The sequence below is a fragment of the Nannospalax galili genome, unplaced genomic scaffold (assembly GCF_000622305.1).
Source record: "Nannospalax galili isolate Female #2095 unplaced genomic scaffold, S.galili_v1.0 scaffold451, whole genome shotgun sequence".
NCBI classification, from domain to species: domain Eukaryota; kingdom Metazoa; phylum Chordata; class Mammalia; order Rodentia; family Spalacidae; genus Nannospalax; species Nannospalax galili.
In genome coordinates this window covers 3,012,952-3,029,272 of record NW_008331662.1, presented here as the reverse complement: position 1 = coordinate 3,029,272, position 16,321 = coordinate 3,012,952, and the positions used below count along the sequence as shown (strand labels likewise).

General features: G+C 36.6%; 1 protein-coding gene across 6 annotated transcripts in view; it reads left to right on the top strand.

Annotated features, from left to right (window-relative positions):
• The window catches only part of Evi5 (ecotropic viral integration site 5), a 223,570-nt gene that overhangs the window by 120,107 nt on the left and 87,142 nt on the right, over nt 1-16,321 (top strand). For 4 of the 6 annotated variants that reach the window (XM_029560498.1, XM_008826834.3, XM_029560499.1 and 1 more), the window contains 3 exons: nt 5,434-5,487; nt 8,326-8,358; nt 8,902-9,048. In XM_029560498.1, the coding sequence (XP_029416358.1) occupies nt 5,434-5,487; nt 8,326-8,358; nt 8,902-9,048 (234 nt within the window). The remainder of the gene's footprint in view (nt 1-5,433; nt 5,488-8,325; nt 8,359-8,901; nt 9,049-16,321) is intronic. The other 2 variants (XM_008826836.3, XM_017796542.2) reach the window with 2 other exon arrangements.

Sequence of the window (16,321 nt, the reverse complement as noted above, 5' to 3'; positions counted from 1 at the left end):
TTTTAAATTATTTATTTAATAACCACATACTTAGAAGAAGCATTTCATTACATCAGCATTGACATATTCAATAACAATTTTTTGAGCTAGGCTGCATCTCTTACAAAAATGCCTGTACATTTTTAGGTTTACAGCTGAATTATTACAGTTATACAATTTTATGCTCAGTATAAACCCTATAAGACATAAAATTAAATGAGGTTTTAACCTTTAAAAAAGATCTCCATTTCATTATTAAATTACAGATTTTCATGCAGAAAACTTCATTTTTAATACAATTGACATTAACATGTTTGCACATGCATTTCTAATCTCTATATACCAGATTATTACTAGTCACAGTTGGTTACTTTCTGAGCTCCTTGGCATCTGAGCATGGATATAAAGTCATCAGGTAGATTTCAATGATAATGTTTTTCACCTCTACTAATTATTAAGGAGCAAATTTTTATGCTTTGAGGAATTATAATTTTTTAAATCATTATACTTTTTAAAATTAATAACTACATGATTAGAAGCTTTTCACTCCAGCTTTAACATATTCAGTAACACACTCCAGAGCAACATACATCTCTTTCACAAGTGAGTGCAAGTTTCTAGATTCACAGTTGAATTAATATAGTTATATATTATTGAACTCAGTATAAGCCCTGTAAGACATAAAATTGGATGAGTTTTTAACCTTTAAAAAAGACCTCCATTTCATTTTAGAATATATTGTTCCTTGCAGACAGACTCATTGTTTTTGCTGCTAACACTGAGATGTTGGTGCTTGCATCTCTAATCTGTGTGTGTCTGATTATTACTAGTTGTAATCAGATACACTTGGATCCTTGGCACCTGTGTATGTCTATAAAGTCATTGGGCAGATTTCAATGGTATTGTTTATCACCTCTACTAATTAGCATTAGATCTACCTGCCTCTGCCTCCTGAATGCTGGGATTAAAGCTATGTGCCCCCATGCCCAGCTGACTTCTTTAAAAAAAGATTTTTTTTAAGATTAGATTGTTTATTTTTGTGTCACTGTGTGTGTGTGTGTATATGTGTGTGTGTGTGTGTGTGTGTGTGTGTGTGTGTGTGTAGGTTACAGGACAACTTTTGTGAGTCAGTTCTCTTCCTTCCATCGTTTGGGTTCTAGGAATTGACCTCAGGTCATCAGGTTTGGCAGAAAGTGCCTTTACCCATTTTACCATCTTACTGATTCAAGCTAAAGAATTCTTAAGAGCCTTTGGTACTCCCACAGTTGATATTTTGGAGGTTTGTTTGCTTTTCTTCTGATGCTGTAGGTTGGGAGTAATGAATTATGCACTGTGATTGGCTGATCTAGTCTCTAATCTTAACCACTCCCCCAAAGTCTCCAACTTAAAACATTTAAAAATTAAATCTGTTTATTGACAGGGGCGGGGGCACAGCATGTGTGAGAGGATGTTAGAAGACGACTTCTGGGAGTCAGTTCTCTCATGTGGTTTCATGAATCCTGGGACTTGAACTTGGGTTGTCTGACTTGGCCTGCTTAGCCATGTCTCTGATCCATAAAATAACTTATCCTTTTTTTGTTGTTGTTAAAAAAAAAGATTTATTTAGTTAAGTTTAGTTTTATGAGCATGAGTATTTTGCCTGCATGTGTGTGTGTGCATTCTTGGTGTCCATAGAGACAAGAAGAGGACCTGGATCCCTTGGAACTGGAATTACAGTTGTGAGGCACCATGTGGGTGTTGGAACCAAACTCAGGTCATCCATAAGAGCAGTAAGTGCTCTTAACTACTGAGCTGTCTCTCCAGCCTCCCATAAATCAACTTTTATTGAGTATCTTCTTTACCCCTTCCGAATCTGTATGGGTATGTCTGATTTTGACTTGGACTGTAAAACATCAGCTCTTGACCATTGATTTGCTATGTATTGAGCCTAGCTATAATTCTGCCCAGTAGAATAGGTTCTATTGAACTAGTGCTCACTTTGCCTTAGCTGTCCTCAAAAGACTCCTGAGAGATCATCTTTCCTCTTTTTCATGTGATCCCTCTTTTATCAATAGTCCTCCCAATTCTAGATGCTTAATTCACATTTCTGTCACCTAGTCCTTATCAATTAGAAGTCCATATGTTTTTCATAGAGAAAAGATCCCTGTGGCTCTCCTCCCCCACCTTTTATTGTCACCAAACTGCTACTCTACTATTTGGTTTTCTTTTAAGTACCATGAATAAGGGTAATGTTACATCCTCCCATACACTTGAATCTACTAAAAGTAGAAAATACTTCATCCTGATGAATCGGGATAGAGTGTGGGCTATCATGTATTTTGAATATTCAGAATTGCAAATCAAGGCACTGAGGATGGGGAAGCCATTTTGAATTTCACCATGCTATGTTATTAAAAACAAAAACAAAAACAACACAGTTCTATGAGGAATTCTTGCTCTTGAAGAAATTTCTTACAAAATTAAGTCATGTAAATTTAGAATCAAAATGCATTCTCAGAAAAAAAGATCCTTAGCTGACTTTAGCTCTAGATTTTCATAGTTAGAGGAAATCTTTGTTTCTTGGGGAAGTTGTAGTTTATATACCAGGCAGATGGTACATAACTGATTTTTGAGAACCATCTGAGTTAAAAAGTTAGTGGAACATATAAGGTAAATAAAATATTCAAGGTGGTTTGTTCCTTTAAAATTAATTATTTACTTAGTGCACCTCAGTATAGTGTGTGGGCCACAGGAGGATGTCAGAGATCTTCCTCTGTCACTCTTAGCCTCATTTTCCTCAGACAGGATCTCTCTGAGCAGGAAGTTTACTATTTCAGCTAGGCAGGCTAATGAGCTCTTAAAGTCCATCTCTTCTTTGCCCTTCAATACTGGGGTACAGGCATACACACATACTGGGCTTTGTACATGGGTGCTGGGGATTCAAACTCAGGTCCTCATGCTTGCATAGCAAGTGCTTCTACCCACTGAGCCATCTCCCCAGTTCCAATTTGTTCCTTTTTTGAAGTTAGAATCCTTCCTTTCTCTCCCCTCCCTCCCTCCTTTCTGGTGCCTAGAACCTCCAACTACCTTATCACTGAGTTATAGCCTCAGCCTTTGTTTTGTTTTTTATTTTGAGGCAAATGATTTCTAAGTTGTTTAAGCTGGCCTTGAATTTATTCTAGCCCAGGTAGACCTTGAACTTGTAGTTCCCTTGCTTCAAGTTTCCTGAGTAGCTGGTCCATATCACCAAGCCTGCCTCACTCCCATCCTATTTTCGTCCCTTTGGATGGTGCACTTGAAAAAAAAACAACTTTGGATATTGTCTGATTTCTGTGCCTTGTAACAAATGAGAACTGCTACTTCTTATAGCCCTTTCCTGTTCTATAGACCTCTTCCCAAGGGATTGTGTTAAAATAGTGCTTTTTTTTTGATAGAGAAGAAAAATAACTTCATGCTATATAAAGATGGAATTTTCCTAACAAAATAACAGATTCATTTAGTTCCTTATAAAAGTCCAGAGCAATGAAAACCAATAACAAAACATGGGAAAAAAAATAGAAAAAAAGTGGTAAAATACTCATGTCTAACTGAAAATATTGTGAACAATGCTTACAGGAACCTAGTGTTTGGTACATGTCTGATGCTATGTTATCTCAATTAGTTTTTCCAATATCCTTGTAAGTTTTGTAAGTTTTCCAATATCCTTGTAAGTTTCCCTTGATTAGGGAAATAGAAATTGAAAGGCATTGAATGACATCTATGGTACTAAGTGTGGGATGAAACCCACAAATCTACCCAACTTCTAAATTCATTTTCTTAACTACTTTAACATATAAGTATGTGGGGCATTGGAAGGATGAACAAAATAAGAATTGAAGAAATTACTAGATTTTTAAATATTTATTTTGTGTATGTGTATTTGTGTCTGTACATGTTTGTGGGTTTGTGTGTCACAGTGCATATGTGGAGGTCAGAGGACAACCTGTGGGAGTCAGTTCTCTCCTTCCACTCTGTGGGTCCAGGGGTAAAATTAAGTCCCAGGCCTGGAAGGAGGCACCTTACCCATTGAACCATCTTACTGGCTCACTTTTGCCATTTGTTAAAAATAATTACAAGGCTATAATTTCCAAATTATGGTCCACAGTAGTCTAAAAGAAAAGTCAGAAACATTTGAAACTTAAAGGTTAACTTTGAAATGGTTACTCTGTTAAATTAACCTATCAGCTCATCAGGAAGTGTAGATATCACACAAATGTTTATACATTGACTTATTTAAAAATAGTATTTTTTTCTTTTACTTTAAAATTTTTAAATTAATTTTTTAATTTTATCTGTGTGAGTGTATCGCTGACCTGTGTGTTAGTGTACTCCTGTCGTGCAGTGCCCACAGAGGACAGAAGAGGGCGCCCAGTCCCCTGGAACTGGAGTTATGGACAGTTGTTAGCCACCATGTGGGTGGGTGCTAGGATTCAAACCTAGGTCTTCTTCAAGAACAGCCAGTGCTCTTAATGTTGAGCCATCTCTCCAGTTTCTTTTCTTTTCTTTTCTTTTCTTTTCTTTTCTTTTCTTTTTTTTGAGACAGCTTCTCTCTGTAACCACAGTTGGCCCAGAACTCGACCATGTTGACCTGGATCTCACAGAGATCCACCTGCCTCTGTCTCCTCAGGAATTAAAGGAGTATACTACCATGCCCTGCAGTTTGTTGTTGTTTTTAAGAAAATCTAGTCTTACCAATTTTTAAAAAAAGATTTATCTCTTAAATTATGTGTATGTTCATGTGAGTGCAGGGCTCCATGGAAACCAGAGGACCTGGAGTCAGAGGTGGTTGTGAGTTGCCCAATATGGGTGCTGGGAACTAAACTCAGGTCCTCTGCAAGAGCAGTAAGTACTCTTAGCTGTTGAGCTTCTCTTCAACCCCTGATTTTACTTTTTATACTTTTTAAGAAAATGTTAACAGTTAGCTCTTTTAGTTTTCTTAAGTAGGAAACAACTCATGATAAATGCTTTAAATTTTTTAGAGTGTTAAGAATTTTTGTACTCTTTTATCTGTAATATAAATGGAAACTGGTATAATCTAAATAATAAATAATTTGACATTTACTCTCTGAACATGCATTTTTGATGTTTATTATTTGTTCAACTAATATTTAAGTACCAATTTAGTTGGTAGGCTCTGGGGAGACAGGGGATGTTAAAGTAGCTAAGAATATTATAAGCCATGATAAGGGGAAAACAAGAGCTGTTAATGAATCATACCTTATGTTTAACATCCAGTGGCAGCTGGAAAGACAGATTGTTTCCTTTGCCATGTATTTTTTTACTCTAAACCTTTAACAGTTCAACATATAATAAATAATGGATAATTCCTTAAAGCCATTTCTTACTTATGGAAGGTGGCACATTAGCAACAATTTTGACTTATGAATCTTTTTTTCTCTCAAGAATGCTAACAAAACTTTTTTTTTTTCTTGCCAGAGGTTACGCACAGAAAATAGGCTTTTAAAACAGCGCATTGAAACATTAGAAAAAGTAAGTAAATGACTATTGCAAGTTTCTGTTGAATGCTTGTTATTTTTTAATATATTTAAAATTCTCAAATGTCTGGTACTGTCTCCTGAGTTGTGATATGGACTGCTTAGCTTGCCAAGCCTACTGTGCTTAAGTAGTTATTAAATAAAATTGGTGATAATACACATACTTTTATAATACTGTTTAACTGAAGTTATTATTAGAGTAACATACTGATGTCATTTGTTTTCTTTCCATATAACCTCAAGAAGTATGTTCTTGTAGAATCCAGTTGGGCATCCATTCTGACAGGACATTTTAAAGATGGGTTTCTAATTTTCCATCTATTTTCAGCCACAAGTTGAATATGGCAATGGCTCTTTTAAAGTCTAGGATTGCTTTAAATTCAAAGTTACTGGTTCCTCAAAAATATTCATTTTCATGTTGATTTTCAAGACTAGGTAGTTCTGTAAGTTTTTGGTTGTCAGAACTATCTTGATATCCCCTTGTTACCTTTTCTTTTCCTGTTTCATATAAAATAACTGGCAAGCTTGGAAATTTTCATTATTTTTTCTATTGTGCTTTGATATATCTTTTGTAGTTGTGTTTCTGATGCTAAGAATGAATTGAGTAATAGCAGTTTAAGAATTTTTTTGGGCTAGAGCTATAGCTCAGTTGGTAGAGTGCTTAGCATGCAAAAAGCCCTGGATTTGATCCCCAGCACTGCATAAACCAGACATGGTGGTGCACACCTCTAATCCCAACACTTGGGAGATTGAAGCAGGAAGATCAGGAGTTGAAGATCATCCTCCACTATATTGTGAATTTGAGGCCTGCTTGGGCTGTGTGAGACCCTGTCTTAAACAACAGTGCCTGGCATGGTGGCGCATGCCTTTGATCCCAGCACTTGGGAGGCAGAGCCAGGTGGATCTCTATGAGTCTACATAGGGAGTTCTAGGCCAGCTGGGGCTACAGGGAGACCCTGTCTCAAAAAGACCAAAAAATTAAAAAATAAGTAAATAAATAAACAACAACAAGAAAACCCAACTCGAGAATTTTCCTGAATCGAAAACAGCTGGATTCATAAGGGTTTTTTTTTTGTTTTTTTTTTTTTTGTTTTTTTTTTTTTTGTTTTTTTTTTTTTTAAGCTAGAAGTCGAGAGTAAGTAGGTATAAATCTGACCCTCAAGACCAAGTATGACCAAGTATGTTTAAAGTCATCTGTGAAAATTCATCGGGACTGGAGAGATGGTTCAGCGATTAAGAACACTGGTTGTTCTTGAAGAAGACCCAAGTTCTAATCCCAGCACCCACATGGCAGCTAACGGCTGCCCATAACTCCAGTTCCAGGGGATCCAACAGCCTCTTCTGTCCTCTACGGGCATTGCACAACATGGGTGCATTTACCTACATGCAGGCAATACACACATACACATAAAATAAAAATGATAAATAAATTAAAAAAAAATTTTGGGCTGGAGAGTTGGCCCAGCGGTTAAGAGCACTGACTGCTCTTACAGAGGACCCAGATTTGATTCCCAGCATCCATATGGTGGCTATGAACCGTCCTTAACTCCAGTTCCAGGGGAATCCAAAACCCTCTTCTGACCTCCACAGCATTGCATGACACAAGTGCACTAGTATACATGCAGCATTGCATGACACAAGTGCACTAGTATACATGCAGCATTGCACGACACAAGTGCACTAGTATACATGCAGGCAATACACTCATACACATAAAAAAAAGTAATAATAAAAAAAATTTTTTTAATTAAAAAAAAATTTAAATCTTCCGTGAAAGTTCATAAATAAATAACCAGGAAAGAAATAACTGGAAAGGGGTCTAGCTTGTAATGTTTGCCTTTTATTTTAGATATATTTGTGATTTTTATGTTAAGTAGCAGTACACAGGACAAAATATTTATTATAGATCTTTTGGTTATATAATGATTGCAGCTACTTTATGCCAAGTCAGATATAATTCCTCTTGCAAGATTGTAAGATTGTATTAGAATGACTTTGAAGATAATTCTACATCTGGTGATTCCATATGAAGTTGAGTTTAACTATTCTTAAGTCATTTTAATTTTATCACCCATGCTTCTCCTATATGCCCAGTTCACAGTAAAATATATAACCTCTTAGATGATTTTTGTCTTTGGAGTTTGACATTTCCACAGAGAAAGTGGTATTTCATTGACCCTTCAGAATGATAAAGAAGGTGTAGAAACTTATACTTTGAATTCTGCTTCAAATTAAGAAAGTTAAGTACCCTTTTTTTGGTGTCCTAGACTTTTGATTTAGCACGTAGGATTCTGTCAGTACATAGGTATCAATTGAATTCTATAACCAAAAAAGTATACTTTTACTGGGTGGTTTTTAGAGTTTTTAAGTTGAACTCATTGGTTTCAGTTGTCCTGTTTCCTGCTTTGTTTCTTTGGATGCTACTGTTAATTGCCGGCACATTTTCTAAGTGGAATTTTGCTGACTCAGATTACCTCTCCTTTTCATATAAATGGTTTGATAATATGATTAAGCCTATAGAACAAAGATTTAAAAGCATAGTTTTAATAAAAAATGTTTTCTTATCCTAAGCAATTGAAACCACTTAGGATCTGTATTTGGTCTTTTTTAGAGTCTCATTATTTTCTGTACTCTGTCCTTATTTTGATGTTTGTTTCTTAAGATTTAAATATAAAACACATTCAGTCAAAAAATAGCTTTAAAATTTAAATGTCCATTTAAATTAGCAATGAAATGTAGATGGAATTTGGGTATGGATATTTCTTCTCTTTCCTAATTTTATCACTTTGATTTCCTCTCTCTTATATTTCTACCCAAATTTTTCCTTTTGTAGGAAAGTGCTTCCTTGGCAGATAGATTGATACAGGTATAGTTTTTTTGTTTTTATTTTTAGTGTTTGCACTAACTTCTAAGGAAAGTCTTAAACCTAGAAATCCATATTTTAATGCATGCAATTTTACATGCATTTTTCTAAAAATAATTTTTGGGCTTATATATGGGTATAAACTTAATTTTTAATAAATATGTTATCATTTAATAGATACCTATCTTTGCACGTTTTAATGCTAACCTTATTTTTTAAAGTATTTATTTCAAAATGGCAATCAATGGATTCTTTGAAATTAACCACTATTCATTGAAAATTTTAGTCCTGCATGTACAACTCAGTAATATTGCATGAACTGCATTTTTATTGACTAAGAGAAGATTGTCAGGGGAATTTTTCATTTAGTTTCCTCAGATTTGCTGGAGCAATAACAAGCTGCTAGCTAATAATTACCTAGGCTGTTCTCTTCTCTGAGGTGATTTTTTTTTAACATGTCAAAAAACATAACTAAACCTCATAAAGGCAGTCTTTCTTGAACCTATCCTAAATTGCTTTATACACACAAAAAAATTATGTCCTAAGGGACAAGTGACAAGAGCCCAGGAGGCTGAGGAAAACTACCTCATAAAACGGGAGCTGGCCACCATCAAACAGCAGAGTGATGAGGCCAGTGCTAAGCTGGAGCAGGCTGAACATACCATCAGGAAGCTCCAGCACCGCCATCAATGGGTAAGGAGCCTGGCAGTGCCTTTCTCATCCCCCACCCCTTCCCTTTAAACCACATTTTCAAAAGCACAACTTTGGTGCCCTTCTTTTCAGTAATTTTGCTTTCTACTTTAAACAGAATCTTAAATTACTCCATTTTATGTTCCATAATACTGTTATCACTGTGGCCAAAAGACTCCTTTCTTTTGTCTATAGTGTTGTTAGATGTAGGTAATATTTTCCTGTATACTATGTTCTACGTCATAGAAAATAAGCAATGTACATTATCTGCTTTGCAAATTTTAGAATGCATTTCATAGGAGGTAATCCTCACATCAGTCAGCTAGTTTTTTTCATTATATACCTAACCATTAGCCAGCATTTAGAATATGTATAATCATCACATTTAAAGCTTTCATAATGTGGCAGTTTATAGTTTGTGAAATAATAGCTTAGATTAAGATATATGCTTACATTTTTTCAACAGGAGAGAACTTGTCAAGTGGGGGGAAATGTTTTTCTTAAAAAAATTATAAAATAGGGACTAGAGAGATGGTTCAGTGGTTGAGAGCACTGACTGCTCTTTCAGAAGACCTGGATTCAAATCCTAGCACCCACATGCAGCTAACAGCCATCCATAACTCCAGTTCCATGGGATCCGATGCCGCCTTCTGTCCTTTGCAGGCACTACACAACATGGGTACACTTACACATGGGCAGGCAAAACACTCACACATAAAATAAATGCATTAAAAATGTATATTAAAAAGGCTGGAGAGATGGCTCAGCGGTTAAGAACACTGACTGTTCTTGCAGAAGACCTGGGTTCGAATCCCAGCACCCACATGGCAGCTAACAACTGTCTGTAACTCCAGTCCCAGGGGATCCAATGGCCTCCTCTGTCTTCCACGGGCATTGCAAGACACGGGTGCACTTACTTACATGCAGGCAATACACTCATACACATAAAATAAAATAAAAAAATTTTAATTTAAAAAATTACAAAATACATTAACCTAGAGTTCTGAACAGCTACTGACTATGTAGCTTTGGGTGCCTTTATATATTTATAGATAATTTCTCATTGCCAAATTCAGATTCAGGTGGTCTTCATTAAGATTATGAAGATTAAATAGAAAAGCAACTGTATATCTTTGAAAAGCTGTTTTTTTCTTGTTTCTGTTCTCAAGTTGGAACTGGATTATAAAGGAGTAAGGTAGAGAAGATTGTGTTAAAACTAGAATTCTAAGCCGGTCAGGAAGGGAAACAGAAGGGCTATGAAGTGAACATTACTTTTACTCAGCAAAATTATGAAACAGCATCATCATCTGGATTCAAAAGTTCAAAGACTAAAAGAAAAAAGGGTAATGAAAGAACCATAAATGCATTTTTTTTACTGTTAGTGAGGATAGTTAAGAAAAATGACTGCTAAAATAATACTAAAGCTAATTTTTTTCTGCCTTTATATGAGATTCAGTAAAAAGAAGACATAAAAACCGAATTATTAAAAATTAAAATGAATGCCAGGCATGGTGGTGCATGCCTGTAGTCCCAGCACTTGGGAGGCAGAGGCAGACAGATCTCTGTGAGGTCAGCTGGGACTACAGGAGACCCTGTCTCAAAAAGAATAAATAAATAAATAAATAAATAAATAAATAAATAAAATAAAAAATTAAAATGAAATGAGTTACCAGGACAGTGCTATTTGTTTGGAAAGAAAGTTAGTTACTTGTGTTAGTACCTGGTGCAGCATCAGAACATCAAACCAGGAAACATAAAGACAGTTAAGTTTTTGTGTTTTATATTACTGAAACTGAGGCTGGAAAGATGGCTCAGTGGTTAAGAGCACTGGCTGCTCTTGCAGAGAACCTGTGTTCGATTCCTGGTACCCCCATGGTGCTAACAGCTATCCGTAACTCCAGTTCCGGGGGATCTGATGCTTTCTTCTGACCTCTTTCCTCTTCTGACCTCCTCAGGCATTGCACAACACAGCACACTTACATTCAGGTAATACACTCATACACATAAAATAAAAATAATAAGTAAAGTATTAAAAATTATTGAAACATGAATCAAATGAATAGAATACTGGTTTACAATTAAAAGGTTAACTGGGCAAGCAAAAATGACCAGAATATACTTAGACATTTGTACAACACTAAATGGAACAAAGAGAATCTCTGTGCTCTTTTTTTTTTTTCTTTTTTGGTCTTTTAGAGACAGGGTCTCCCTGTATCCCCAGCTGTCCTGGAACTCACCATGTAGAACAGGCTGGCCTTGAACTCACAGAGACCCGCCTGCCTCTGCCTCCTGGGTGCTGGGATTAAAGGTGTGCGGCAGCACACCCAGCTCTCTGTGCTCTTTTTGACAGTCAAGTAGATCTACATTATGGGGCTACAATTTACCAAGGAGAAAACAAATCAAATCTGTAATTTGGTTTTATTTCCTCTTCCCCCCCACAAAAAAGATGATCTGTCAAATTGAAATAAACCATAGCTCAGAGACAGAAAGTAGTGAGTTGTGTACAGAGTTATTTATCTGAGATATTAAAATACCTTGTAGAATGATCATAAAAAATTATCTTTAATTGCCATTTTAGAAATGAGTGGTAGAATGGGCTTCTACATGAATAAATCAGTTTCTTAGAGAAAATAAATGAGCATTAGGTATCTTAATATCCAGTGGCCTTGCTGATACTTCATTAAAAATTCCTGGAATATTTGCTTTGTGGCTCATTAAAAGCTAATGTTATGTCATGACAAACTAACAATGTTTCTGAAATAAATAACTGCCTTAGCTGCAGGTTTATAAGTTATTTGATAAGTTTCTAGTTAGAGAAACAAGGTGAAAGTAGTAAGATTGATCTGCTCATGTTCACGTGAAAACAGAGGTCTTTGTCTTTTAAGCCTGTGCACAGTGCTTCATATATGTTTAAGAACTTTGTGAGCTATTTAAAAATGGAGCTAGTATTTTGGATGATAAATCAAGATTTCAGAAATATTTAATCTCTATTCAGAACAAGAAGATAAGAGATTATTTCACAGGAATTGATAATCTTGCCCTTAGAGTTAAAATTCCAAAATTTATATTATCAATACTTTGTATAACAAAAACTTAAGAGATTTTGAGAGGAAATCAGAAGCTAGCCAGCACTGTAATATAACTGCTCCCTCCATCTCAAGTACAGTCCTTCTAAAAGTATAATGCACACCTTTAGTTCCAGCACTGAGGAGGCAAAAGCGGGTGGATCTCTGTGAGTTCAAGGTCACCGTGGTCTGCATAGTGAGTTCCAAGCCAGCTGAAACTACAGGGAGACCCTGTCTCAAAAAGACCAAAAAAAAAAAAAAAAAAGTGTAATGAAAAATAACAAAGCATTCTAAGTAGCTTGCAGAATATTTGTAGTATTATAGCCACTTCAAATACCAAAGCTCATGTTAATATTTACAGACTTTGTTGAGTGGGATTTCTGGATTTTTTTAGGTTGCAGTAAACACTTTAGAAGAAACATATGTCATACTATCATTCTCAAATATTTCAGAAGCAACCTTATGAGAAGGTGATTAGCCTCTTCTTTAAAATGTACCTTCAGAAGGCAGAATATCTTTACAATCTGAGAATACAGGATCCTATGCATTGGAATTTGACAAATGGAGTACTTTACAAAGTAGAAAATATACTAGTGCTGTGAAGTAAATATGTATTGCTAAATATTTTGGTTATAGCTTCATGGATTTTTAAACTCTCACAATTAGGGTTTAAAATCTGTATTCTGGCTGGAGATAATGAATTTCCAGTATAACTTTCCAGTACCACCTTCCACTACTGTCAAGCAGTAGCATTTTGTATGATGCAAAGAACTTTGGGTTTTATTACAGAGCTAGATTTTAGCCCTGCTTTGCTAATTGTGATCTTTGGTACTTCATACAGATTTTTTGGTTTCAGAAATGATTAAGTAGGGCTAGACTATCTCAGGTCTTTGTCTTTCACGTCTTTCACTTAATTTATGAAACTTGTGTATGTAATGATGTGTTTGAAGTGTATAGGGATTGTGTAACCACAATAAAGAACACATCCATCGCTCTCAATTTCCCTTGTGTCCCTTCATAGGTCATTTCCCACCTCCATCCCAGCAGCCTGTGCCTGTTTTCTGTCACCATATGTTTTGCTTTTCTAGAATTTTATCTAAATGCAATTGTAAGATAGACTTCTGTGTCTTTTTTTTTTTTTTACTTAGCATGCTTATTTATTTTATGTATTTGTTTTTGTGATTTGTTTTTGTTGTGGCAAAATAGGCATAGCATAAAGTTTACCATTTAAGTGTATAGTTCAGTGGCATTAGGTCTGTTTCTAGTGTTGATAACCATTAGCACTGTTTATAAAATTTCCTCATGGTCTTAAACTCTGTACTCCTTAAATAACAAATAAGCTAAATGTAGGAAAGACATACACAAAATGACACATTTAGTTATGTAGTTTCAGTAAAGATGTACTTATAGGAGCACACGAAATTCCAAGGCTGGAACCCTCTGCTGATGGTCAGGGTAGGAACAGGTAAGTCCTCTGGCTTAGAGGGGGATTGGGAGAACCCCTCAGGGCTAGCCATAGGCACCACCACCACCACCACCACTACTACTGTTACTTCTACTTCTTCTACTACTACTACTACTACTACTACTACTACTACTACTACTATCTCTTTTTGTTTAAATATTTTATTTATTATTTCCACTTTATGTGTATGAGTGTATTGCCTACATGCATGTGAGTGCACCCATGTCATAAAATGCTGCAGAGGTCAGAAAAGGGCTTCATATTCTCCTGGAACTGAGTTAAGGACAGTTCGTAGCCACCATGTGGGTGCTGGGAGTCAAATCCAGGTCCTCCTTTTCCTCCTCTTCTTCCTCCTTCTCTTCCTCCTCCTCCTCTTCTTCTTGTGTATGAATGTTTTGCCTGCATATAAGTCCATCTGTGTCATGCAGTACCTAATGGAGGTCAGAAGAGGGTATCGGATCCCCTAGAACTGGAGTTAAGGATGGTTGTTAGCCACCCTGGTGGGTGCTAGGAACTGAATTTGGGTCCTCTGAGAAAGCAGCTCTTAACCACTGGGCCATCTCTCCAGCACCATGGCATATCTTAATCAGAGATGTGCTTGCCTTAAGACTGAAGAGGAAATGTAGTGTAAACCGAAGCAGAAGCAGAGTAGGTCAAAGCTAGAGAAGTAAGTTGCAGCAGTTTTCAGATTAATGGCATGTAGGACTATAGCCCCAAAAGCAGGAGGATTCAGAGATAGAGGAGATGAAGGAGCTGCAGTATCTGGAGTTTAATAGACTGTTAAGAGAAGAGCATCCTGGGAAGGTAGTGGATATAGGGGCTATTACCTGCAGCCATGCTTTTATTTCATTTTACAATATGATATTTGGATAGTCTACTTCTATTTGTTGTGGCAGATGAGGAATAAGATTTGTGTACTACTTAGCCTTCCATTATCATGACAAAATGGGTGGAATAAATCAACTTTTAAGAAGGAAAAGCTTATTTGGCTCACAGTTTCAGAGGTTTCAGCCCACAGTTACTTGGCCCTGTTCTTTGGACCAGTGGCAGCACCATGCATCATGGTATAGGAGACCTGTTCTTCATAGCAGCCAGGAAGCAGAGAGAGGGATGGAACTGGTGTCCCAGGGTCTCCTTCAAGGGCACACCACTAGCAACCTTTTTTCCTACTAGGTTCCATCTCTTCAAGTTTCCACTATCTTCCATTACTGCTTCAGGCTCAGGGTCAAACCTTTAACACATGTGCCTTTCTTGGAGGACACTGGGGATCTAAACTACAGCAATCGGCCCCAGGATTTCTGTGAATCAGAGCCTGCAGATAAATGAGGTTCACTTAGTTGCAGATATTTGGTAGCAACAGAGGCCTAGTAGGCTATTGTATGGTTACAGGAAGTTTGTATAACCTATCAGCTGATAGTGACCCTTGCTTTGCCCACTGTGGATTCTCAGGATTCTTGGAAAGACCAAGTTAGTCTGCCCAAAACTGTTGGGCATAATATGCTAATTCAAATGGGGAGAAAATTAAAAGATGGAAAAGATGTATCATTCAAATCTAAGAAAACTGGAGCTAGAGCATCTTTATTGATAGCAGAATAGATTTCAGAATCAGGAAAAGTATCAGAGCTATCCACAATAACAAGAGTATCAGTCTAAAATTGTGTGTTTATGAATATATGACATGTAATATTCTTGACAACAGAGGAGCTCTATGTTGAGCTGATAAAACAGAGGTGATATGGACAAATCCAAGACTGTTGTATTTAAATACCCCATTCAGTGCCTGATGAAATCCAGGTGGTAATAGATGATTATTGAATAGAAAGTCTCAACAGTTTTCTTAGCCATCTTGACCTGATGGGCATTTATAGCACAGTACCAAGCAGCAGCAGAATACATATTCTATGTACACATGAAATGTTTATGACAATAGAACATATTTGGGGTCATAAATAAACTTTTTTAAAAACTTAAAAGAATTAAAGTATCTTCTTTGGACTATGTTAGCCTTCAGTTTTAAATTAGTAGTACAGGGCTGAAAAGGTGGCTCAGCAGTTAAGCATTCACCAAGCAAGTGTGAAAGCTGAAGTTGGAGTCACTGGAACCCGCATGAATTTTGGTGAGCATGGCAGCCTGCCTGTAATTCCAGCACTGGGAAAGGGGAGACAGGATCCCAGAAGCAAGCTGGGTAGTCAGACCAGCTTGTACTGACCTCAAGCTCTGGGTTCAGCTGAGACACCCTGCCTCAGTGAATAAGGTGGAGAGTGATCAAGGAGGACTTCCAACATCAACCTTGGGCCTCCACGTACACAACACCCACACACACACACAGAGAAAAAATTAGTAACAGATATTTGGAAAATTCCCAAGTGGTTGAAATTTTTTTTGGGGGGAGGGGGTTTGTGGGGTTTTTTGTTGTTGTTGTTTTTTGTTTGTTTGTTTTTTTGAGACAGGGTTTCCCTGTAGCCTTAGCTTGCCTGGAACTCACTATGTAGACCAGGCAGGCCTTGAACTCAACAGAGAACCACCTGCCTCTGCCTCCTGAGTGCTGGGACTAAAGGTGTGAGCCACCATGCCCAGCCAAAAGTTAAATAGCACATTTTTACATATGAATCAGAGGAAGTGTGAAATGAAATTGGAATATACTTTTAAAATTAACTGAAGATGCAACATATGAAAATTTGTGAGGTCCTCTACCACACTGCTTAGTCAAAAATGTAAAATGCTGCTTGTACTATGAGAGACAGTA